Below are 27,874 nucleotides of genomic sequence, written 5' to 3' on the forward strand. Positions count from 1 at the left end.
CTTTGTTTAATGTTATCAGTTTTTCTCATTGTAAATACTAAGATTTGCATAGAGGCTATTGTACTTATTGAAATAAATTTGAATTTTATTTTATTAGTATATACATTTTAAAATTTTACAAATTTTATATTTTTATTCATTTAGATCCCATAATGGAAAATTTAACTGCTGTTCTAACCATTTTGCAATTATTAACAACTTCTTCTCTTGAAAAGACTGTCCTATTATCTGCAAACTTAATGGAAGACCTTTGTTTGAAAATCCACAGGGTAAACTAACTGCAGGAATACCTACAACAAATAATCCAAATTAACTCACATTGTTTTAATATTAATTACAAATTTTAATAATTACCATTTAAAAGACATAGCTCTACTAAAACATTCTAAAAACTAAAATATTTTAATTTATTAAAATTTCATTAAAAATACAGTGGGTGATCGGTTAATGAACATAATCCATTCCAAGACTTTGTTTGCTATAATTCGGATAGCAAATTGCTCATTAACCAATTATCGCACAAGCCTACAAAAATAAAAATTTGGTGCCTAGGATTTTAGAACTGATTTTAGCTATATTCGGGTCACTGAATCCAAATATGAAATCAGTTTTTCTCTACCAGCTCTACTTTTTTAGATCAGTGTTTTTTAACATACAGTGCTACACGAAATGTGCAGCTCTAATTCCAGTTTGTACAGTTCAAAATCACATATGCAAGGATTGATTCCTGTATATTTTCCCCATTCTCAGTCTGCTGTCCAGTTAGTTCCAGGTAAATCCACCAGATGAAGTAAGCATCCGGTAACGAATCGACGTTCAACGCTTCAACTAGAGTTGAGGTAAGTTTGTAAGTTTTAGCCGTGTAGTGTATAGATCAAAGTTGGCCTCGTGCGATATTTGTGTTAAGGCAAGAGTTGTTATAAAGTTAACCTTAAATGTACTGTGTTCTAGATGCTTTTATTTGTGTTGATGAATAGAAATGAAATGAGTTCAAGTAGAAGAAGTTGTGTAAATCATTCTGATGTGTTTTGCTACATATGCGGAGAATATACATTAAAAGAAAACAGAAAAACTATTAGTGACTTTGTAAAGAGAGCTTATCTTGGATACTTTGGTATTAGGCTTGGTGATCAGGATAAAAGCTGGGCACCGTAATCAGGTCTGTAAAACTTGTACAGAACATTTACGACAGTGGACTACCGAGAAAAGAAAAAGTCTGAAATTCGGGGTACCAATGGTTTGGAGAGAACCCAAAAATCACTTCGATGACTGTTATTTCTGCCTAGTAAATATTAATGGAATCAATCATAACAACCGTAGCAAGTGGACTTATCCTGATTTAGTCTCTGCAAGACGCCCAGTCCCTCACTCAGAGGAAGTGCCAATTCCATCATTTCACCAGCTACCAGAGCTCTGTGAGGACAAGTATCCCTCTGATCCTAATGAAGGTGACTGTGATTACGAGAGAATGTCATCGATTCCTCAACGTTTCAACCAGGATGAGTTAAATGATCTCACCAGAGATCTCAACCTGCCAAAAGAAGCTTTTGAAGCTTCCAGGTTGAACAAGAAAAATTTACTGGAGCAAGGAACCAAAATTACCTTTTACCATGTAAGAGAAAAGAATCTGTTACCCTTCTTCTCTCAAGAAGACAATCTTGTGTTTTGTCACGAAATTAGAGGACTCTTGGAAAAAATGGGTCGTCTTGAATATTTTTCAGATGATTGGCACCTATTTATTAACAGATCAAAACAAAGTTTGAAATATGTCCTCCTACACAATGGGAACAAATATGATTCAATACTAATTGCTCATTCAACGAAAATGAAAGAAGAATATAACACCATAGCTTTGATCTTGGAGAAGATAAAGTATCATGAACATCAATGGGTAATTTGTGTAGACTTAAAAATGGTAAACTTTCTCCTTGGACAGCAAATTGGCTACACCAAATATCCTTGCTTCTTGTGCCTCTGGGATAGCAGAGACAAAACACACCACTGGGTTAGAAAAATTAACAACCCCTTAGTTGAATGAGAGAAAATCATTTTTCCTCCACTGCATATCAAGCTAGGCCTAATGAAGCAGTTTGTAAAGGCTCTTGATAAAAACGGATCATGCTTTGCATATATAGAGAAAAAAATGCCTTAGTTGAGTATGGAAAAAATTAAAGCAGGAATATTTCATGGCCCACAAATAAAACAACTCATTAACGATCCTGCCTTCGTAAATTCGATGAATGAAGCTGAGCGAAAAGCCTGGACTTCATTTGTTGCAGTTGTCGGAAATTTTCTAGGCAAATGCAAAGCTGAGAACTATGTTAAACTGGTAAACGAGATGCTTAACAGTTTCAAATCCCTTGGGTGTAATATGAGTATTAAGGTGCACTATTTACACAGTCACTTAGACCGTTTTCCTGAAAATTTAGGAGACACCAGTGAAGAACAAGGTGAAAGATTTCACCCAGGATATTAAAACTATGGAGGACCGCTACCAAGGAAGATGGGATATGCATATGATGGCAGATTACTGCTGGAGTTTAAAAAGGGACTGCTCCAAAATACATTCACGAAAGTCACGGAAAAGAAGCTTCCTCAATGTGTAACTATTTAGTTTTATCGATGACTTTTTCCTCTATCTTTGTATAGAATAATATTTGCATAATATAATAATAAAAATTCCGTGTTAAGTTTTTTATTTGATCCATGGATTTAACTTAAGATATTGAAATCTATATTTTGCTAAAATGCTATATCTTAAAAATTAGAGCTCCTAGGCAAAAACTAATGCCATATTTGAATTCAGGGCATCAAATTCATATGAAATCAGTTCAAAATATCCCAGCACCAAAATCACTGTTGACCTGTGATTATCAATTTACCATAGGTTTTTATGGGAATATGGTTAATTCATTCTGGAGATCCCAAAAAATAAAAAATATATACTTTCTTACTTCATTTATTTAATGTAATAATAAAAATACATATATACACAGTTGCATCTTTTGAGTTTAAGCATCTGTCTTTTGGGATGCTCATCCTGTATATGGACATTGGAAATACTTTTTGCTCCACACACGTTTTTAGCAATAGAAGCAAATTAAAGTTCCTAAAAACGTGTGTGGAGCAAAAAGTATATACACAGTCTTGCATTTTTATTAGTCATGTTTTTCTTGTTTGTGGTTGTTAAAGAATCTGTCTAATGTCGATTGCTTTTCTCTCTTCTTCAGAATTTTTCAGAAGTAATTAATAGCATTGTAATTGTAGAGATCCCCAAGCCTATTAACCTCAACCTGGTTTGGATACCATTCTAAGACCATTGCTCTGACATCTTTCCACTTCTTCAAAAGATATTTAATAGCAGATATTGACATTAATCCTCTTTTTCAGAAGAAAACATATTTTGCCAACTTTCTTGATGTTCTTCATTCAAGAGTTCTTGGCGTTTTTCTGTAGTCAGATCAGTTTCAGGTTCCATTATGAGCTCTTCAATGTTCTTTATTTCTCAGATGTGATTTTTATTACTCCTTTAGCTGCTTGAGTCTTCTTGATTATACTGTATCTTTTTTAGATAAGATTGAACTGCAGCCTACTGTAGACCTGTTCAAGCCATACTGCCTAGCAACATCAGACATCTTCTGCCCACTCTCTACCTTTGCTATTATCTCATCTTTCAAAAATAAAAACCCACTCTCATGAATACTATAAACGAATCGTTTCTGTCAGAAAAATAAAAGGCTGAAACTCTCCTTTGTAATTTCAAAGTTCAGAAGAATACTATCCGATCAGAATATACTGGGTTGAGCATCGATATCGTCATCTCCCATGCTCCAAAAAGTTTTGAATTGTTGTGTGAAGACAAGGGAAGACCAATCGGTATTCATTATTTTACATTGCTTCTTGTGTTTGTTCTGTGAGGTGTTCGTTAGGGTTTCTCATTTCCTGGTCTTTTGCTTGTCCCGGGATTCCAGGATAAAAGTGAACTGTTTCTTGGGATCCTGGGACAAAATTAATTATTTTTAACATATACAAATTATCATGAAATCAAATGATATAATTATTTTTTGTCTTTTAAAGTAATTTAATACGTTCCGCAACCTCCAAAATCATATTAATAACACTGTGTAAGATATATATTAAAAATTTCCTATGAACTACTAGAAATTTTCACAAATAGAAAAAATTTATTAAAGCTTGCTGGAAACTGCATACAACAACAACAACAACAACAACAAAATTTTTGAATTGAGTTTTAAAAAAATGAACTTAGATCAAACTTCTGACTTAAAAGGAAATTTTCATTTTTTAAATAAAATATAATACAAAATATTGTAAATTTTTATAAAATTTTAAAAAGCAAAGATGGTCAATACTCCAATCACTCAATCTAATTCTTATTTTAGTAATAAAAAGTCTTGCTACCGAGAATGCCTTTTTCGATTCAATTGATGTGATTGGAATCGTGTTTAATGCGTTTAAGAGAAGACAAATATTATGTGTTTTTCACCTGTATCCTGAAAGATTTCTAGTTTGTTTTCGAGATTGTAGTGCTTCTTTTGTTCTCTAGTATTCCTGATTTGTCTACCTCGACTGCTTTAATTGAAACATCATAGCCCAATAATTTGGCAGTTCGTTTGTCTTTAATAATCAGGTTATGAAGAAAAAAATTTCATACTTGCAGACTTTGTTCATATTCTGGCCCAATTTGCACAACTTGGCATTATGCAATTATTGAAGCTACTGGGCATGGTTAAAAATTAAGACATAAGCACAATTATTACAAATATTACAGGTAAAGAATTTTGAGAGTCCTGCCACAAATAAGCTAAATATTGATTATTGACCATATTGCCATAACGAGTAAAAATTAAAAAAACTAATAACTTGGTTTAAAATTAATAAATACAAATGTATTCTGACAGTTAATGAGTTAATTATACTTTCTATTTGCAAAATTTCCCCAACCTTAACACAAAATAAGAAAAAAGTGAATTTTTAAGAAATTTGCGGGATTTCCCGGAATAAGAAAAATTTTCCGGAGTATTTCCCAGGTTAAAAAAACAACCAGGATCCCCTGATCCTGTTTGAGAAACCCTAGTGTTCATTATCTGAACATGTGTTCATTGTCTGAACATAAAAATCTTTTGTGAAAATGTTCGTTATCCAATTTGTTCATTAACCAAACTATTTGTTAACCGATCACCCACTATATAATCAAGCAAAGCTATATAATTCATTATATTTTAAATACATATAAAAATATTTCTATTTTTTTTTTATAAAACTTAAAATATTTATCAATTTGCTTTAATGTGATTAATAAAATAGTATTTAAATTAAAATAAATTAAAAAGCTGTATTACGTGACCAAAAATAAGAGCCCCATGCTTTTATTTTTGGTCATGTAATACTAAAAATACTGTGAAAGCTGAAGAAAATTTATTTTTTACTTTTTAGTACATCTATCTGAATAAAAAGCATTACTTTAAAATGTTTTTTTTTATATATATTTTTTTATTTTCTACTTTTTAGTTATACTATACGTAAGTAATGCATGAACTATCAAAATTCTTCTTAGTTTAGCATTTAATTTTATGTATATCATTCTCCGTGAGATTGGTTTCAATTCAAAAAAAGCTTGAAGTCATTTAAATTTGATATAGTGAGTGATTAGTCCTCTCAATTACTAATAACCCAAATATTTTCCACTTTATATTATTTTATTGCCTTAAAGTAAAAACAAGTTATTACTTTTTCTTGTCTCTAAAACTTTTACCTTTCAAAACATAAAAAGAAAATTAATTTATAATAAAAATGAAACAAAAAACAATTACAAAGATAATATTTCTTATATCTATTGAAATTTTACTATATATCTAATACATTTTAAAGAAATAACAATTTGTTAAAGATATATTGTCAGATATTAAGTTTATATGCAAGTTTAAACAATAAACAGATTTCTGTTGTAACAGGAGGACCATGTGATTCTTTCTCTTCACTTTTGTTTCCATGCGTAGAACAGCAAATAACGGTCATGTGTTATAGTGATATCTTATCAGATTTTATTTACAAATTTTAATTATTTGCTATTTTTTGCTAATTTGTTAAAAATGTTTGCAAACTATTAAAAAATGTACTGTTGTTCGCAATACACACATGTTTCAACTAGATCAGATATTGGGAAGTAGATGAATTGCAACTTTTTACCTGGACAGACAGACTAAGTTAATAAAAAGCTTTAAAAATTAATATCTTTACCTGCCATATTTACAGGCTGAGTACAAAAATCTTCAACAGAGACTTGTTCTCTATTATCCTTAGTAATCCAATTTGAATATAATGGGGCATCAGTTAGAGTTACTGGTGTTAAGAGAAAGTCTATTCCTTTTTTAAATACGTTTTGAAAATCATTTAAAATTAATCTTCTTACTTTCATTGCTTGAACAAAATATTTTTCATAATTCCTAAAAAATACAAAAATATTATGAACATTATCTTTTTCTTTAGTTTTCACATCTTACTGACAAGCAGTCTCTTTAAATATAAGTTATATACAAAAACACTCAACTAAAAACTAAAAATAATATAAATTAAAACTATTTCATTTTAGTTTAAATTCGGAGTTTTTATTGCATGTAAATATTATAAAATAATCATTTAGCATACCTTCAAGGAACATTCAAATGATAAGGTTCCAGTATCAGGCATCATCTTTTGTATGCATTTGCCAATGTTAATTTTTCAAATCTCAGGAATTCCCAAGACTAAGTGATTTTGATTACAAAATTTTTTAGCTATATTTATTATTTTTCAAAATATTTTATTGCCATTTTGAGAAATTTATGCAATTAATTAACAAACAATTTTTATTATTATTTTTACTTCTTTTACTATTTTTAATACTGTCACATTACATTGTCAAAATCTTGTATCATTAATGATTTTACTACTCATAATTCATTTTTAATCAAAGCCTTTGAAGATATCCACTAATTTTCACTATAGTCTCATATCTGTTTTAACTCCTCCAATAGTGTGTCCCATATCTTCTTAGACAATAATGTCAAATAAATAGTAATAGAATGATTTTGGTTTCAAAGTCTGGTATTTTTTAGCAATTGAATTCATTGTCTCATCAAGCAATGTTTACAGACTTTTCAGCATTAAAAAAATATAAATAACAAACCAATAAGACTTAGTACCTTTCCAATTGAATATATCTTATATATAATTGATGTTTATAATAAAAATTATTAATTTATTTAAATTTTTAAAATATATACAATTATTAAAAAACAATAAAGGTTTGGAATGGAAAGATTCACCAATTTGTAAGTAAATTCAGATTTTTATTTTTATTTGATAAAGTGACAATTTGAAATCTTCATTTCTATTTACTTTTATTTTTAATAAGTAAAACATCAAAGCCATTTTTGGGACAAGACTATGTCTTGGAGACTAAGAGCTCGACTGCACACTATTTTCTAAGGAAAAGAGAAATATGAGCACTAACCAATGAGGAAAAGCTGACATCAGTACTCGGGGTCCTGGTGTAGATTACGGCGGACTTCATTGCCCCCATGATTATGACAGGTTGCATTGTCACGGGCCTGTTCTTGGCTATGGTAAGCGTACTTTGACACTCATGGCAAGTATCGTTATCATTCTCCAATTTTCTTTGGTATTGCTGGTTTTGGGCACGATCATTCAAAGTTCGCCAGCCTCGGTCACGGCCGCAACCACGAGGCATTTTCAGTGATATTAACCTTTCCAACATTGAAATTTCTCTCCATTACATGTCACCCCAAATTGAATTTTTGTCGATGCCTAACAAAAATTTCCCATTTTTGAAAAAAATAATCATGGCTATTGTATCACCTGAAATTATTTTTTATTTTGCACAAACAAAATAAATATATTAATAAATGTAAAAACAAAAATATATATTTCAGAAGTTAGTTTTAATATGAAATTATAATGACTAGTGCCATGTAGTTCCAAAAACGCACAATGCTCACATTTCCAATGAGCAATGCATGCGCAATTCTCACACTAGTGCCTGTTTGTAGAAAGTGTGTCACCATTTTGTATTTTATTCTGACTTGGTTCTTGGTCTCCCGAGTACCCACAAGTCTGGCTTTTTTTTATGTGCACATGATTTGGGCACCTAATACTCTGTGCCAAATTGCAACTCCTGACATGTACTCCATCATACCTCAAAGGTGGGTAGCAATTGACAGCACTGCAATTTTATAAAGAAGACATAGTCTTGTCAAAAATGTTTTAACATTATACAATAATATATTATTATAGAGAACTGAATGGAAATTTTCTATTTTATGTTTCATACTTTATATTCATATATTCTTCATATTTTGTATTCATTTGAAATTTGATTATCACCATATTAATTAAAGTATGTTTGAAAATAATCATAAAAAATAATTAAAACTTAATATCAGCTGTAAAAATACTTCAAGTTTGTAAAATATATTACATTAAATGAGAAATACAAGCTAAATAATCTTTCTTCATCTACTAATGATTTAACAGAAACATAAGTGCTCATTAATAATGTATTTTATACAATAATTATTAAATTTTAAACTAAACCAGAACATACAGAACAAATTTACATATATTAAAGTGTGTTTTGGGTAACAATTCTATTCAATTTTGATAATGAACAAATTCAATAGATAACCATTTATTGAAAAATGTTAATGTTTTCTTAATTATTCCATTTAAAAAAATGTAGATTATTGTATCCTTTTTCTAAAACAAATCAGTTTTACTATTATTTTTCTATATAAAAAAATCTTAATAATACTCACTCTTTTAATAAGAAATAATTACCAGCAAGAATTCTTCCACGAACTACTTCACTAAAACCTTCGTGTCTACTAGCAGCGTAAGAATCAGCCATGGAAGCATAATTCTTCATGGTTTTGTGTCCTATTGTTTCAAAATAATATAATTTTTGAAATTTTTCCTCTTAATAAAAAACTGTCAGCAAAGAATATAAATATTTACTATAATAATAATTTCTTAGTGCTTCTAGAATGGAAAAACTTTATTCTTTCTTCTATCTACTCTATACACATAAAATAGTTAGCTTAAAATTGGCATGATACTTTTTCTTTCATGAAAAATAAAACAGAAACAGAAATATTGGGAATCATGAGATTTTTGTTATGACTAATCTATATTGAAAACAATAGGCTAAGTCCATTAGAAAAGTGAGAGAAGCAAACCATGTAACAGGAATATTTTTTGTGAGACATTTAAAAAATTGTGGTTTTTGACCAATTCAAAAAAAAAAAAAAATTTTGTTCTGCAATCTGAAGATTGTTATATGTTCAATTTTTATGAAGAAAATATGAAAAGTTTTTTTATATGATTTTAATAAAAGCTGTTTTTTCACTATTAATTTGAGTGTGGATATGCATCTTGAAATTTAAGTTGAAAAATCCTCAGTCAGAATTAGACAGATGAAGTTATACATATTGAGATTTTTGTTATTAAAAGTTATATTGGGAACAATTAGTGAAACAAGCAGGGAGTTGAGTTGTTGTTGTAGGCAGTCAGGGGCAAAACTCCCTAGTTAAAATATTAAAAAATTTGAAGACAAAACCAATGTAGCATAAAAAAATCTTAAAATAGTTTACTGAAATTTTAAAACAAAATCCTTTAAAAATTTTATTAAAGTGAAATAAAATTTAAAATCCCAAAAATTAATTAAATTATGTAATCTTTCAAAATCAAATTACAAAACTGATTTACTACATTGATCTGAAAATATTCACTTCATATAAAATTCATTTGTTTTGATTAAAAAAAAAAACTATTATTCAATAAGCTATTATTAAAAACTATTATTCAATAATAGTACCTTACACATGTTAACTTTAGGAGAGTCTCTCTCTCAGTAGTATGTTTTTGTTTTAATTAATTATATTTACATCTACATAAGTGTAATAGAGAAACAATGCTTTTATGCTTGAGACAAGACCTTCTAACTTATATGCCAATAATTCTATTAAGTCTATTGCACCAAAAGATTACCAGATTAGATCAGGCTGTATTCCTACTACTATTAATAATTAAATGCTAAATAATTTGACCTAGAGGTAGGCATAAGGTGCCATCTCTTATTAAATTTAATAATTATAATTAAATTAATCTTTATTAATTAATTTAGAAGGTTCTGGCTGTGAGTAACCAGTATGGTTATATCTAAATTAATAATTCTGGAGCAAAGATTGAATGGAGGTCTGGTAGCATAACTGGCAATGCATCCACACAGTAAGTAGTAGTTGTGAGCTTGAATTCCACTCTGGGTCAATTTTTTTCTTCCAGAACTTTCTAAATTGCTTAATAAATATTAATTTAATTATAATTATTAAATTTACTAAGAAATGGCATCTAATGCATATGCAATCGTTTGGATTCAATATGACTATCAGTCTTATGGATGTTTATATTTGGCTATTGCACTGGATACAAGTAAGTGTTACTTACTGGTATCCAGTGCAATAGACTCAATAGAATAAATGCTACTTATTCAAATCTTAATTATGAAATTATAAATTTTAAGTCTATTTATAAGAAAAAATTTTAGTATGTCTTTTTGGGAAATATAGATGTGTACAGAGTATAATATTATGATAATGAATACTAACAATGATTACATCTTGTTATGATGATGATAAGTGAAAAGTATTATATTAATTTAATAAAATTTTGGGTTTTCACATCCTGTTAATTTAATAAATTTTTAAATAAAAATGATCACCACATTTGAAAATTTCCTTACCATATTCAATTCCATCATATCTAGCAAAATTTGAAGCAACTTCACAAGAATTAAGAATTGAATAACAAACAATAGAATACTGAGTATGTGGCAAAGAAACTGATGAAACTATTGCTCCATTTCTTTCAAATAAATCAGCAATTCTTGTCCATATTTCAACAACTTCATTAGATAAACCGAAACAATGATATTCCTGCATATAACAAATAAAAAAATAAAGTTAAATGATATATAACATTTTTCTTATTACAATTGCTTAATTTATCTTTTTAATGATTTTTAAATGATAACATCATCTTTCACTAATTTTATTAAAAATTAATATTCTTTTTTAATAAATTCATATTGTTTAAATATTAATATACTAGTGAATAAGCCTGGTGTTGCCCGGGCAAAAAATTAAGTACAAACGTTAAGATTATTAGATTATTTCATACTTCTGACCCTTCTATTATATTATATTATAGTATTTGATTTATATAATTACAAACATTATCTTACATAAGGGTTTATCACACCAAGCAACCAATCTAACACATTTTAAAAATTCTTTAAATTGTGTACAGTAGATAAAGAAAATTTTTTATATATGTTAGATTGGTCACTTGGTGTGATAAACCCTTACATAAGATAACCTTGTAGTTATATAAATCAAATACTATGATATAACAAATATTAAAATGAAAACTGTATAAACAGTTTGGTTATTTTAGCTTACCATTTTCATGTTTATCACGATAATCGAATGATAGGGCACAATTTCATTGGTCAAGTAGACACCAATTAAAAATATGGTATTTTAAAAAATGTAAGATATTGTACATAAGCTGTTTTTTTTTCAACCAACCTCCGATAATCCATAAAACAAAGACAAGTTTAAATAACAAAGTAAATTTATTGCCAAAAGTTAGGTAGAAACATCATTACTTTTTGACATAATTACCATGAAGATTGAGGCATTTGTCTCTCTGTGGACAACTTTGAAATCCCTCTTCATAGAATGTTGCTGCCAGTGACTTGAGATGGGCCTTAACATTGATTTTGAAACTCATCATTAGTCTTGAACCTCTGCCCTCCTAACCACGTTTTTATTCAGGAAAAAGGTGGAAGTTGCTCGGTGCTAAATCAAGGCTTTACGCTGGATGTTTAAGCTCGGTGGAAGCCTAAAAAGTGACAGTCTTCACACCTTTAATTGTGAAGACTTCCACCTCTTTCCTGAACTGAAAACTTGGCTAGCAGGGCAGAGGTTCGAGACTAATTACACTCTTCAAAATCAACATTAAGGCCCATCTCAAGTCACTGGCAGCAACATTCTATGAAGAGGAGATTTCAAAGCTTGTCCACAGATAGACAAATGCCTCAATCCTCATGGTAATTATGTCGAAAAGTAATCATGTTTCTACCTAGCTTTTGGGAATAAATTCATTTTGTTATTTACACTTGTCTTTGTTTTATAGACCATTGGAGGTTGAAAAAAAAAGCCCTTGTATTTTTTCTAATGTTAGCATTAACAAACTGTTTCATTCATAGTGAAATATCAAATGGTAATCTGCCAACTAATCAAATTTCGCTAAAAATTGACCAAATATTTAAACTCAGCACTTCAAAAATCACTTAAATCATATTCTGTGCAGGGTGGTAACTTGTATTATGTAATGTTCCTATTCGAATGCCACCATACTATGGGTCTGATAGGAAGAAGGAACTGTTGCAGATGGAAGTTAAAGTTAATTCAATCAAAAGTAGTAGTTGTCATCCTCCTGGGAGAAAGGATGATCAACAACTACTAATTAATGCTGGTCTACTATTAATATTTGAAAAATGATCTATGTTGGATAGGTTGTGATGGACCCCACATGTGATTGAAGTTGATAGCCTTAACATTCAAAAGACTGATATAAGACTTGTTTAAATATAAAAAAATCTTGTAAAATGTGAGAATAGTTGTTTTTATGTGATACTGTAAAAAAACTGGTGAAACAGGTTGAAAAAGCAAAGCTCAGAAAAAACATCTAAGTAAAGAAAAGTTTTGAAAGTTGTGGCATAAGCATACTGGAAGCAGATTTGGAAGTAACACTCAACATATGAATAAAAGTGCACATTACACAAACTACAACTACAGGAAAATTTGAATGAAGCAATGTCGCCATGATAATAAATAGAAAAAATAAACATCAATATAGAAAAAGATTTCAAGCTCTACTTCATGCCTTAAAATCATTGCATGTACTGTACATTAATTTGGTTGAACATTAGAACATCTTAAGCAGTATCAGTGAAGGAAGTTTGGGCAATGGGTTTATGAGTTACTAAAGGGAGATAAAATCAGGAGGGGGGCAGGATGTCCAGATTTCCTGGCAGTTGAGCATATCCTCATAAATATTGTGTTTATAGAAAAATTATTAGAATTGGTTTGGTTTATTTGGTTACAGCAATGCAATCTGCCAAGGAGGATGCATCCTGGAAAGACTTTTATGTAAAGCTGGATCCTATTTAGGTATTATTAATGCAAAGAAAACACAGAAAACTCCACATGGCCAGTCTGTTGCATGAACCCACAACCGACTACTAGTGTTCAGTGGTTTTATCGACTCGGTTACTGAAGGGTATTTATTGAGCTGCAATTTGAAAAAGCTGTAGATCTATAAATTTCCACTGTCATTTGTCCGACTCTGTCCATCTTTAATCTCAAGAACAGTTAGATAGATAAAAGCCAAAACCAGACATGAAAGTCGTAAAAGAAAGAGAACTAGATTAATCATATATGAGCTTCCAATTTGTACCACAAGTCATGTATTTCAATTCGAAAATTTTCCCTGAATGGAGTTAGATACATAACCAGCACAACTCTATTGCTAACAGGAAAAGTGTAATGTACAGGGGCAAAACTACACACAGGCAAGTGCTGTGTGCTACCTGTTGCAGTAATGGCGCATCTATTTCACACTATATCATTATTGCAGTAATTCAGTGAATATAATATATATTTTTAAAAATTATACCTTTTTTGTAAGAATTATATTTAGTTAATTATTTTGTTAAATTTTTTCCAATAGATGGCAACATGTAAAGCCAGCTATAAAATGTAGACAGAAATTAATTGATATATAGAAATCCAATCAATAATTTGGAGTGTGATGTATGATATGATATACATTTGAAATATTTGAATGTAACTGCTGAGTTTTGTAACAATTGGTCGAACAGCTTAAGAGGTGCATAGTGAACAAACATCCTCATTTATATATATATATATAGATTAAAATCAAATCAGCTTAAACCAAATTTCCTGAGATTGTTTTGGTTAATTTATCAAATTATTTTAAAGTTGAAATTAATTTATTTGTTATGTAATTTCAACTAGAAGTAGATCATGTCACCACTTTAATATTTAGAGTTACAAACAAGTAATACACATATATACTGTATTAAGTAACTAAAAATGCTGTAAAATAAACAAAATAAAATGAGACACTTATTAGCACTTTCAGGTGATTAGCCTATCATCAGGATACAGATATTCCATATAATTATCATGGAAAATATTACCAAAGCATCATTTGTGCAAGCAAAAGGAAATGATACAGATTTTACTAGAACTTACATATACAAATCCAAAGCCACATTTTGATTTACTCCATTAAATATTTAAAAAAATAGGAGTTTGGTTTATTAAACTTGTAAACATAGGTTTTATAAGAACCTACATCATTTCCTTTTTTGCTATGGTAATAATGATTGCTATGACAACTATTTGGAATCCTTATAGCCTGATGATGGGCTATCCATCTAAAAATGCTACTGTGAGAATGGGGATTCTGGTCTACTCTGTCTCATGGGGATGGTCTTTATAACTAAGAAGAAGATTCACAAAAATCTTCTTGTCAGTCCTGACACCACTTAGTCTAGTTTACGAACTAAGATGCAAAGTAAAGTAGAATTTGTATTACCAGAATATAGGAGAGTTGCTTTAAACGTTAACAACATTTTTAAAATTAGGTTTAAATATTACACTGTTTTACCTTGGGTATGCCAATATGCATATCTTTTATTGATATTTCATCAGGAACATAAAATGTTAATTTATCAGATACTGTTGTAGAATCAAGCTGATCATGACCAGCTAAAACATCTGAAAATAAAAACACTTTTTGAATAAAACAATCACAGATATTTTAAAATCTGTATTTTATTTAAATAATTATTTATTTATTAAAATATCAGAATGAATTATTATTGAAAAATAAAGCATACATAGTACTTGAGTGTCTACTACTATAAATAATGAATAAATATATTTGGAAGCATATAAATAAAATAAACAATTAGGTCTAGCCAAACAACCACTGGATTATATCAGATACTTTTCCACGATTATATTTAATTAATTACTAAATAATTTGTCACTAATTTTTATAATCAGTATAATCAGGTTGGTTGGTATTCTCACTTGTTTTGGAATTGCATCCCATAGAATATCCAAAAATTATAAATATCAGTTTTAATAAATATATGAATATTAATAATTAAAAACTATTTGTGAATGCAAATTAATATTTTAAAATTTTATGCAAATTACTACAGCATCATTAATTTGTATGAAAGATGACTGTAAAGCTGATAGCTATTCTTCCAGTTGTGCTAATTAGCTGAGAATGAAATTTTGCTTGTGAAGTATTATATAAACTTAAATATACTTTATAAGTAATTGTTATAAGTTCAGTTTAAGTTCAGTTTAATTATAATTACAGGCAGTCCTCTACTTACGAACATTCGACTTACGAACTTTCAAAGTTACGAACAAAGCCGATAGATAGCGGGTTAACATGAGCGTGAGAGATAGGTGAGAGGCTCTTAGTTGAGTTTGGACTGTAGTCGTGTGTCAATCGTGTGTGGTGTCATTTGTTTACTATTAAAGTGCAGTTGGTTATTTTTTATGTACAGTCAAGTTTATTTTTGAAGTTTTACGTTAAAACATTTACAGTACAGTACATACATATGTACATTTGTAGTTGTTTTAAATGAGTAATTTTAATAAATAATGTACATGTGATTGATTTGAATTTATACTTCCCTTTAACAATCTTAATTCAACATTATTCAAGTAGCCTAAACATTACATAATTGTGAAAACAATGTTGTATTTGAGTTTTTGCGCCAAACATCATCTTTTCGAGTTACAAACTTTTCGACTTGCGAACGACCGCTACAAATGGATTAAGTTCGTAAGTAGAGGACTTACTGTATTAAATTTAATAAGAGATGGTGCCTAATGCCTCCCTCTATTACAGTGATTCCCAAACTTTTTCGATCCACCGCCCCTTTGTTCCATAAAGTTATACCCAACGCTCCCTAACCCATTTTCTCTTGTGTGAGAAAAGATTAGAAATATTCTTAGGAAAACTATTCTATGAATCTTACACTTTGTGCCCTTATCGTACATTATTCTCAACATCTGGAAACCATTAAATGCAATGTTTCCTCTTATCAGTTTGACAGAGGAAAGGGAACAGCTGTCAGTGACCCCAACTTTTGCCTTTGGTCACCGTTCAGTACCCTGCCTCCAGCACCCCCTAGATTTACTCACCACCCACAAGGGGGCATTATCACCCACTTTGAGAAATGCTGCTCTAGTAGGTAGTAATTTGAGAAGCTTCAAACAATTGTTGAAATTTAACAAAATAACTGCAAAACTTATGGTATGTGGATAATGGAATATGGAAATAAATATATAAAGGGAATAAAAACGTAAATAAAGTAAATAACCAAATATAACTATAAATACAAATTTTTATGCTAACTCACATTATTAAAAAAGAAATTTTTATATTTTTTAAAAACTGAAATATCTATTCATTTATGTTCCAAAAAATGTAAAATTGTATTGTAAATTTTAAACTTTCAAATAGATGATAATGATGATAACAACAAATTACTCCTCTTAATGTACTTTAAAAATATGAATAAGCATTTTTAACAAGTTATGAGGATTTCTCCAAAAATAATGCTTATAATTTTTTTCCTGACAGGAAAGACCATATAAATGAAGAATGATAATACTAGGAGAATTGTTAATACTTCTTATTTATACATTGATTGTTTAATTTCTGTCCATCAAATGATGCTAAAATACTCAGTTATTGAAATGGCAGGTAATATTGACACATTTGAAAGACATTGTGTGATTGTTTCTGAATAATAACACTACTTGTTTTCACTATTCAATATCATCATCTTCCATTTCAATAACTGACTGTTTTGGCATTTTGAAATCTCAATTGGTGTCATGGAATTGACACTATTGATATTAACACAATTCTTTACATTAGTGAAGAAAAATAGTTTGAAAGATGAGCCAAAATCTGGTTACCCTTACATAACAGAAATGATAGACAATGAGGATAAAGTGATTTGATGAGGACCTATTTTCATTAGGCTTCCATCTCTTTGATCTGGCAAACAATCTTTCAGGAATATTAGGTCTGGACTCATCCAACATTGCAGGGGATGTAACCACCAAACTAACATCAATATAAGGGTGATATATCCCTTGCACAAAGTTGGAGAAGCAAAGAAATGGAGTGTTATGAAAGTTAAGTGTCACATTTCCTGGTCAGTATTTGCATGACCAGGAAATGTGAAGTGATATTGATGTAAAACTTTGCTTGTTACTGTATAGCTGGCAAAATCAAAAATGTAAGTACAGTAGAGACTCGTAAATCAGAACCCCGGTAATCGGAATCGCCGGTAATCGGCACAATTTTCAGTCGGACTGTGTCGTGCTGAATCGAACGTTTTTGATACTAAATTTACTTCTAAGGTATAATTTTCATGTTTTTATATTCTTCAATATATTTATTTTGTTTGTACAAAATGCAGAAATAATTTTTAACAATACGATAGCCTCGATTATTATTATAAAAATTTTTGTTAGGCTTAAAATCGACGAAAATTCAACACAAAGCGACACGCAATGGAGAAAAATTTGAACATCGGACAGGTTAATATATTTATTCATACATAATGAATAATCGGAACAAATCCCTAATCTGAACAACCCCAGTCCCCAATTGATTCCGATTTTCGGTTCACTACTGTACTTTCTCAGAAGGAGGTATCTGGGGATCTTGTAGACACAGTTGCATCCTCTCTGAAAAGGAAGAGAAACACCATCTCCTCTAATTTACAGGCAATTGTTCAAGAAAGCATAACCAAGCTATTTGGGGAAAACAGATCAACATCAGGGTGAAAGGTGGTTGTCATCACCTCCAAGACCCAAATTCAGTCCCTAGAAACAGGTCAGAAACCAATCAGGATGGGAGAGGCAACAGATCACATCCAATCCAAACTCAGAATTTGGGAACAAATTGTATAAAAACCCATGTTCTCAGGGACATGAGATCCTTTTCATCCTTTTGAGCTACATCCTTCAAGTCTGGTAAATGAATCCAGAAAGAACCCTATCTTCTTTGCACATCTTGGCATAATCTTTCTCACTCTGTATGAAGACCAACAGTGGCTGAGAAACACTGAATGCCAATAAAGAGACCTGCTGCAAAAACTTCTACTCCAGCTCCCAACTAATGCCTGCAATGCTAATTAAATAAGTATAATAAATTGTTTTTATTCAGCATTACATAATATGTAATAAAAATATACAAAAATTCTCTGAAATTTTGATTAAAATTTTAAATTCAAATGCCTAAGAATGAAGGAGCCTTGCCAATTACTGTTGAGAGAAAATGTCCATTTGTCCCACATTGGAAAACAACTGCTGTTTCATTGAAGAATCTCTATGACATCTCAATAAATGGTAGTTCAATTGTAAAACTGCTCAAATCTCTGTGTCTGTGACTTAGACAGTTTGACAAGTGAACCCAAATTTATTGAGGATTGACAATTGAACACTCTCACAGTGACTTGATGCACCCCCATTTGGTTTCATCTTCTTGCATCATCCTGACAAAATGCAAGAATGACAAACAATCTTATCTTTGACTGTAAAATAGGAAATCTGACTAAACAGTTTAATGTTTGTTCTGGGAGATGTAACTTTTAAGATAAGCTGAATTTATTTAATTTCTATCACTTTTATTATACTCATAGTTAGTTATCAAGTTGATTTATGATTTTATTGTATTTCCTATTAAAAAATTTTATGTAATTTAAACTTTAATTATTTTCTGATTAAAGATATTAAAATCTTTATTAAAATGAAAGTTATATTCCAAATATATTAAACATATTAAAAATTTATTTTATTCCTAGAAATTAAAATATTTACTAAAAAGTAAAATAAAGTGCAATATATTTATTTCAGAATCAAATAATGTTTTAATAAATTAAAAATTATTATATTATTTACCTAAAATTAATGAAACATCATCTACAGTTCTTACTAATATTCCTGGAACATCCATTGAATTAGTTAAAGGTATTAGACCATGTCTTGATAATAATCCATATGTAGGTTTAAAGCCAACTACACCACATCGGGATGCTGGATTTCGTGTAGAACCTCCAGTATCAGAACCAAGAGCACTAATTAAAAATATAATAATAAAAAATTGAAATTCACATTAAAATTTAATATAATATAAAGTATATTGAAATTGATAACTGTAAATATCAATCTAATTAAAATTTTAATTTATGTGAAACTAATCAATTGTTAAAATCCTATTTCTAAAATGCAAATTTCTGAAGATAAATATCAGATAGATGTTATACTCATAAAATATTTATTATATTATTTGCTAGTGACATATTAACTGAATAGATTATTATTGTTAACTACAGTAGACCCCCCCTATAACACGGTAAATACGTCTACCGTGTTATAGGGGGGGTCTACTGTAATTTCATATTGATAACATGAAATACTATATTTTTTTAAAATGTAATGTCAAAGTAATGTAATAATGTCAAAATATATGATCAAATAGATGATTAATTAATTTTCAAAAATACGTATGGTATTAACAATATAAAATAATTTTGAGAAATATAAAAAGATTATATAAACTCACTATTATCATTATTTTATAAAAAATACCTGCAATGCTAATTAAATAAGTATAATAAATTGTTTTTATTCAGCATTACATAATATGTAATAAAAATATACAAAAATTCTCTGTAATTTTGATTAAAATTTTAAAATCGAAATAGAGCTGAATAGAAGACTTGTTTATAAGTTGACTACAAATGGCACAAAATTAACTACTACAAGTGCAATGATTTTTGATAAATGAAAACAATATATATCAAACTCCCCTAATAGCTTACATTTCTTGTTTGTTACCTTGAAACAACTGTTAACTAACAATTAACAATGTATTTATAAAGTTATTTGATATATTAAAAATGAATAAACTAATAATTTGGAAATTACATATAAAAAACTAATACTTACCCGAAACAAGTTCCTGTAGTTAATGCCACAGCACTTCCACCAGAGCTTCCTCCTGATATATACCAATCATTTTCAACTCCATATTTTTTGCAAAATGCAGTATTTAAATGTGTATCATTAATTGAATTTCTATGAATCAATTTGAACTTTAAACCTGAATAATATGGATTCTTTGTTGGGCCAAAAATGGAATCTATAGTACCAGAACTGATTACATATAGAAAATTTTTTAATAAAGAAAAATGTTAAATTATTATTATTATTATAAAAACTTAATTTTACTTTTAAAAATATAAATTTTTATATCATGAAATATGTATGATTTTTACCCCATTGCAAATTCATCCATATTTGTTTTCCCAATAATAACAGCACCTTGATTACATAAATGTTGAATTACTGTTGCATTATAAGGAGATATGTAATTTTTTAACATGTTTGATCCACAAGTTGTTCTAACTCCCATAATATTAAAATTATCTTTCACAGCTATGGGTATTCCATCCAACATACCAAGTCGTTTTCCTTGAATAAAAAATAATAATAAATTTAACAATAATAATAATAATTACATAAACATTACAATTACTGTCTTGGTAGAAATAAGTCATAAAAAATTTGCTTTAATTTTATGATAAAAGTAATAATACACATTAATTCTCATTACTCAAAATTTTAAATTTAAAATGCACTTTACATCAGGAATAAAAAAAAACTGTATTATAGTAATGATTTTGTAATTTAAAAATTCATTCCTATAAAAAATAATCTTCAATAATCATTTTAATTGATTGAACTGAAGTTATTGTTAGGTTAAATAAACACTGAAAGTTTCTAAAATTTGTCTAACAGTAGGAATGCAACTAGTGTGTTCTAAATGATCTAGAGATGCAACAACTAGCAATTTCAGTAAAATATTGAATATTCAATTAGTGTTGAATTTTTTGTAAATTTAATAAGGCAAATTATTATTTAAAACTGAAAATGTTTAATTATAATTGGATAAGAACTTATATAATTAGTTTCTTTTATATTGCCAATAAAATAGTTTTGAAACAAGCATTTTAGAAGTTTTAAATTTCATATAATCCTATTTTCTAAAAATCAAAACTCTAAATGCCAAAATTTTAATCCTCTCTGTCCTAAGAGAGTGACAGAATTATTTCAAACTATATCTTGGTTAACACTTACAACTCCTCCTTTTCGAAAGTGTAGAAACTTTGTCATTAAAAGTATGATATTGACATTTACAAATAAAATACTATGCACACAAAAATCTAACTTTCTATTTATTTCCTTGATTAAACAAATAAATACGTTACAAAATCCATCAAAATTTTTGATTCAGAACATTTATTTTAATCACAAAAATATTCATTAGATGAAACATGCTTGTTTCATAAGTTTAGAAAGTAGCAATATCTGTTTCATAGATTTTAAACATAGATAAAACACAGATTACTTTATGTACTTTGTTTAGCATTTTTGTATTGAACACTTGCTATTGTTAAACAACAATTTCTAACAAGGAAAAAAAATTAAATATTTGAATAAAGGTGACTGAATAAATCAGTAGAAGATATTTGTGAAGTCCCAAAAACGGGTTAACATTAATTATTTATATTAGAAGATTGTTAAAACGAATGTAGAAAATCATCCATTGTTACAAGGGACAAAAACCGATCCAAGATCGGATTTGACGCGTTAGTCATTTGAAACCGCGACGCATGAAAAAAAGGAGAAAGATGTCGAAAGACAAAAAGGCCTAATGTAAAATAAAACGCAATAATTGTAATGAGTAATGATTGTAGACGAATGTCCTCCAGTATAGATGGACCTTTGACAAGTCGCTCGTATACGAAATTTAGATTATTAAAATTAGGAAAAAGGGAAAAGTTAATTATAAAAAGGAACTTCATATCAAAGCATTGAATTTCAAAAATCTCTCAGACTAGACGACAATAGGGAAAATATGAGCGCAAGTTTCAAAGTTCCATCAATTCTTTCCATCCTGAGTAAATGGAGGGTGTCAAGTAGATTTGTCGAGGTGGTTCTTTCTCGTGACTCGAACAGGGATCGTTTTTCGCTTGGAAACAAGCGAAGGACCAATCGAGAAGAGAGAAAGGAAGGACGTGGAGCCAATCAACATGAACAATACGAAAAAGAGAGATTGAAGTAATCGCCGAATTGGAAGGACAAGAGACTTTTCCGAGAGGTTTCAAGGGAGACAAGAGGTGTTCCAAGGTGTCCATCGAAAGGTCCGCCGACGCCAACCGACGAGTCGCTGCACCTGCCGCTGCCCCGGGGCCTTCTATCGAGCGACGATAGGAAACACATCGGCACAAAAACGTTCGAACGTTCACCTTTGTAACGATCTGTGTATAGTGTGAGTTGTTTTATATTTAAATAAACGGGTTTCTTTGTGAGACACTTATTGTCTGTGTCATCCTCCCTCACACCCACACGCGAACGACCCTAGACCATCCTGTCGCGGGATTAACGATCCCCCCCCTAAAGGTCGGCGAACTTACATATTGCTAAAAATTTAAACAGATCAAAATCAGCTGTTTCAAAATGTTTGAAACAAATACAAGACAATGGAATCATCACAAACCTATCAGATAAGCCAAAAATAACAATCAAACACGATATTAATGTATTAAAAAGGATTGTATTGGAGAAGAAATTTATGTAAACAAAGCATGTCACTATACCAGTAATATCCAGCACAAAATATACTAACTAAAAAATACTAAAATAAATGTTTTTAATGATTTTTAAACCATCATCTTCAGGTTAAAAACAGTTGAACATCTACATGAAAATTCAAATCTTACTTTAAAAACACATGGAACAATTATTTCATTGGTTAAAAAAATGCCAATATCAATAATGTTTTTTAAGTAAACAAATGTTAAACCAAATATTTTTTAAATAAAAAGATTTAACTTAAAGTTGTACTTCAAAAATAGATCTTTTGAAGAATGTTTCAGCATCTCTGTAATTTATGGCTACGTTCCAAAAATTAGCTTTGTATATTTCAAGAATCTCTAGATGTTTCAGATTTATCCAATTCCTACTAGAGATACTCAAAACGTACAAAACTAATTTTTGGAACATGGCCATAAATTACAGAGGCCAAAACATTCTCAAAGTATGGAGATCTATTTTTTAAGTACAGCTATAAGTTAAATCTTGTTACTGTACTTAAAAACATTTCGTTTTGTCATTATTGCCATCAGTGTTTATTCAACCAATGAAATAATTGTTCTATGCATTTTTAAAGTAATGTTCAAATTTTCATTTAGATGTTCGACTGTTTTTAACCTAAAGATGATGACGTTTGTTTTATTATTTTTTAGTTAGTATATCAATATTATGTGCTGGATATTATTGGTAGAGTGAAGTGCTTTGGACTTAATTAAATTCAGTTTTTACATGTTGCATAGTTATTGTTTGTGTCAACAGCTGAATCATGACAAATTGGACCCAAAAAAGTAATAAAAACATAACGAAAACAAATATAACAACTACCTGACATAGATTACAAGATTTATGATTCTATTCTATGGCAAAATTTAATTCTCATTTAACAAAAACACAGAAGAGTTAGAGTTCAGTGGGAAAAAAAGCACCTCACTTAAGATTGGAAAAATGTGATTTGCAGTGATGAAGCAATGTTTTGTCTTAATTTTGGAGATCAAAGACCACAAGTTATCAGAAGAAAAGGTGAAGAATTTTGGCCTGACTATATAAAGCAGTGTGTAAAGTTCCAAGTTCCAACAAAAGTCATAGTGAGGGGATGTATCACTTCACAAGGACCAGGTGAACTCTGTCCTAACTGGAAAAGTTAATGCTGATACATGCATATAATTACTTGAGTATTCTTAATTGAAAAATTGAAATGTACAATTTTGATGATGTTCTTTTTCAACAATATAATGCCTCTAGCCCAGGGGTGGCCAACATATGGCCTGCGATTAATTTTTCAATATTAGCTACTTAACTTCCAATAATTGGTTGAATGGATGATTTGCTATACTTCTTCATTTTTAAAAAAAATTCCATTGTAGAGATTCACAACTTTTGTATTCGTCTGTTATAAATTTACACTATTTGAAGAACGAAAGACCCTACACTCACTGAAACTCATCTGCCATTCCGCCATGTCACTGTTTATGCTGACGTGTGATGCACAGTGCTGCCTGCCTTTCAACCTTACCTTTTTTTTTTTTTTTTTGCTTGTACATTTCTTTGCATGTAAAATGACATTGCGCATGCATCAGGAACTTCTGTTCAAACAAACCTTACCTGCCGCCCAGGTCAGCATATTTGTATTTAACATGATTTAATTTTAATATTTCGTTTGGCCCGTGAAAAAGTTTTTCTTTCCAATTTGGCCCAGGAGCAAAAACTGTTGGCCACCCTGTTCTAGCCACAAAGCAAAATCAGTGACAAAATAGTTTCAAGCTGATCAAAGTTCTTAAATGGCCACCTAACTCACCAGACAAACAATTAAAAATACTTGGGGAAGATGAAAAAACAATTACAAACACCAAAACTATCTGATAAATGTGAACTTATACAAAAACTTAGAGAAATCTGGGTGCTGTTTCAGCTGAGAAGTACAAGGAACTTATAGCAGAAATGCCAAAGATTGAAGGCAGTTATTCATTGAAAAGGACAAACAACAAAATACTGAATAATTTTTGTTACGTTATTTCAACAATAAATATCTTTTGTTAGATAGTTTCTAAATTTCTGAAACAGATATTGCTATTCTACTTTCTAAACTTATGAAACAAGTGTGTTTCATCTAATGAATAAAATGAATGTTTTGAATCAAAACTTTTGATGCATTTTATAAATGATTTATTTGTTTAATCAATAAACAATAGAACAAATAAATAGAAAGTTAGATTTCTGTATGCATAAATAAATAATTATATGTAAATTTCAATATCACAATTTTAATGACAAACTTTCTAAACTTTTGAAAAGGAATTGTAATTATCTATTAAGATACAGCTCAAAGTAGTTCCAGTATTTAAAGTTCAGACTTGGTTGTTTATGTATCCTATTTTCTAATAATAAATATAGTTTGTTGATACAATTTGAATGAACTTTATATAGTTTAAAAGCCATTACAAGTTTTCTTCAGTTTTCAAGACATTTAATATGAAAAGTTTGATACATAATTTATTACATATTTGCCTTTCATCACACATATATTTATTAAATTTCATATTATTTGCTAATTTTTAGAATTAATTTATATATAATAAAATATATCTTTAAATTACCCTTTTTATATCTTTCATCTGAAGTTGAAGCTTGCTTTCTTGCTAATTCCTCAGTAATTGTTATAAATGCATTTAAACATTCCGTTTTCTTTACTCTTTCTAAACATAAATTTAATAATTCTGTTGACGTAAGTAAACCCGATTGCAGATGTTCTGAAACCTACAAATAATGATCAAAAATCAAATTACTATTGAAATTATTGGATGATATTTTTCAATCCAAATTTAACAGGAACAAATTTTTGATTTTCATTTACAGATAATAGAAATTTTATAAAATTTTATTCAAAAACTTCTAGGCTTTCACCAATTAAAATGGAGAAATAACCTTTTACAATTATAACAGTTATATTAGATTTGATTAAATTTATAGTATACGATTAAAAAGTTATTTATATTATAATTTAATAGTGATTTATTCAAATTATCTAAGAAAATGCAGTAAATCAGTAATAATGGTAGAAGTTTTAAATTTTTATAAAATTTAATGATTTTATATGATGTTTTCATTTGACAATACATAAGAAGCAATCAATGCATAGTTCAGTTTTATATTTTTAGTTATCATCTTAAAGAAAATTATATGGGACATTATATGTGTAACACAAGAAAATATACATAAATTTTATAAATATTGAATTATTTTTCAAATAAAAGTAAAAAATTAACTTTCACTTTAATATATATTACCACAAAAATGTTCAATATCCTAGATAGCAATGCTGTATTTGAATGTACTAAGTAGCAATATTTTAACAAAATGCCCTATAACTAAGATATCAAATTTCTTATATTTGTCCAAAAAACAATTTTCAGGCAATTACCATATTTACTCGCACGTAAGACAAGATTTTTATTCATTTTTCACTGCTTCAAAAACCTAGGTCATCTTATACACACGAGTGAAGGATTCTTTGCATTTTTGCAATAATTTTTGTGAACCACGTATTCGCATTTTTTACCAGATTCTCACCCTCGTATTTAAAAACAAAAGTACTTTATCTGGGTCGTTTGAATCATTCTTGTGTCTTGTCAGGAGTAAAGATTAATAGCAATAGAAAAAGCAAAGTTTTTGAATTAAATTCCAATTCGAAATTTGAAAGTCACACGGGAGCCCAATATAAGTTTTAATCTATTCCCACGCAAAAATAGATAGTTATCCAATTAATCAGAATTTGGAGAAACTCATAAGCGTAATTGACGGAGAGTGGATTCGACCGTTAAGAATTGGCAAAAAAGGTTCCCAATTGTTCGGCTTTACATTTTACACGAACAAATTATGTTGTCGATTTTACAAGATTTTTTCCTTAAAGTTTAAAATGCCAGTAATTTTTGTGGGACAACGTGTGCATTTACGTGCATTTGATATTTTATTTATGATTAAACGAAATAATTAGAATTGTATTAATAAATCTAATTTTTTTTGTTTGATCTTTAAAGTCACACCTTGTCTTATATGCGAGATCATCTTATACTCAAGTAAATACAGTAAATAATACAAATACACAACATTTCAACTGTCTGTATCCAAAGTTTTAATGTCAAATCTGATTTGTTACATTGGTAGGCTGCTTCTTATGCATCATCTAATGAAAACATTATATAAAATCATTAAATTTTATAAAAATTTAAAACGTCTACCATTATTACTGATTTACAGCATTTTCTTAGATAATTTTAATAAATCTCTATTATATTATAATATAAATAACTTTTAAATTGTATACTATAAATTGTGTTGATGTTTGGAGTACCCAAAGGTTTATCCTTTATTGTATAGACATTTATAGTATTTGATTCTTCATTAAAAAAAAAATTTAAAAAACATTTAATATTTTATTTCGGAAAAATAAATATCGTAACTATGAAATATATATCTCTTCTAATAATTAGATGACTGAGTTTTATTTCTTCACATCTAACGAAAAATGACACTTACCTCGATAATGCTACGAGTTAAAATTGATGTCATTTTGAATTAACTTTTTTATACAGATTTAATCGAATTACAACTTTTAATATATTATTATTATTGATAGATATATTTGATTACGAATTTTCACACCAACTCATCTTTATAAAAACTGAATCATTACATGGCATTATAATAAATGCGTTATATATTATTCTAAAACTGTCAAACAGATAGTATAGTTCTTAATACTTTGTAGACGTATAAGCATGTGATGACTGAGTTGGATAAACTTCTATTTCATCAACATGGAATGAGCTTCTGCTAAAACACGTGGTTACGCAAACACATGTAGCAATATCGCTTGTGCCACTAACTATAGGTGGCGTATGAATCGACTAAGATGGCTGCCATAAAGGGTATAG

General features: G+C 29.1%; 1 protein-coding gene across 1 annotated transcript; it reads right to left on the bottom strand.

The window, feature by feature from the left end:
- Nucleotides 1-73: 73 nt before the first annotated feature.
- GatA (glutamyl-tRNA(Gln) amidotransferase subunit A, mitochondrial) lies at nt 74-27,790 on the bottom strand. The gene is made up of 10 exons (XM_067269745.1): nt 27,477-27,790; nt 25,538-25,697; nt 20,564-20,759; nt 20,235-20,441; nt 19,185-19,360; nt 14,842-14,951; nt 10,820-11,012; nt 8,838-8,958; nt 6,262-6,467; nt 74-290 (listed from the first exon to the last, which is right to left on the bottom strand). Exons 1-10 carry the CDS (start codon nt 27,507-27,509, stop codon nt 133-135), a joined length of 1,560 nt encoding a protein of 519 aa, XP_067125846.1. The 5' UTR covers nt 27,510-27,790; the 3' UTR covers nt 74-132.
- Nucleotides 27,791-27,874: the final 84 nt, after the last annotated feature.

This window comes from Centruroides vittatus, unplaced genomic scaffold (assembly GCF_030686945.1).
Source record: "Centruroides vittatus isolate TY-2023 unplaced genomic scaffold, ASM3068694v2 contig_357, whole genome shotgun sequence".
NCBI classification, from domain to species: domain Eukaryota; kingdom Metazoa; phylum Arthropoda; class Arachnida; order Scorpiones; family Buthidae; genus Centruroides; species Centruroides vittatus.

Coding starts and splice junctions, on each gene's coding strand:
- GatA (XM_067269745.1), bottom strand. CDS start 27,509: ATGACATCAATTTTAACTCGTAGCATTATCGAG. Junction 19,361..20,234: donor ACTACAGGAACTTGTTTCGG/GTAAGTATTAGT, acceptor ATTTTTAATTAG/TGCTCTTGGTTCTGATACTG. Junction 14,952..19,184: donor TGATGTTTCATTAATTTTAG/GTAAATAATATA, acceptor TTTTATTTTCAG/ATGTTTTAGCTGGTCATGAT.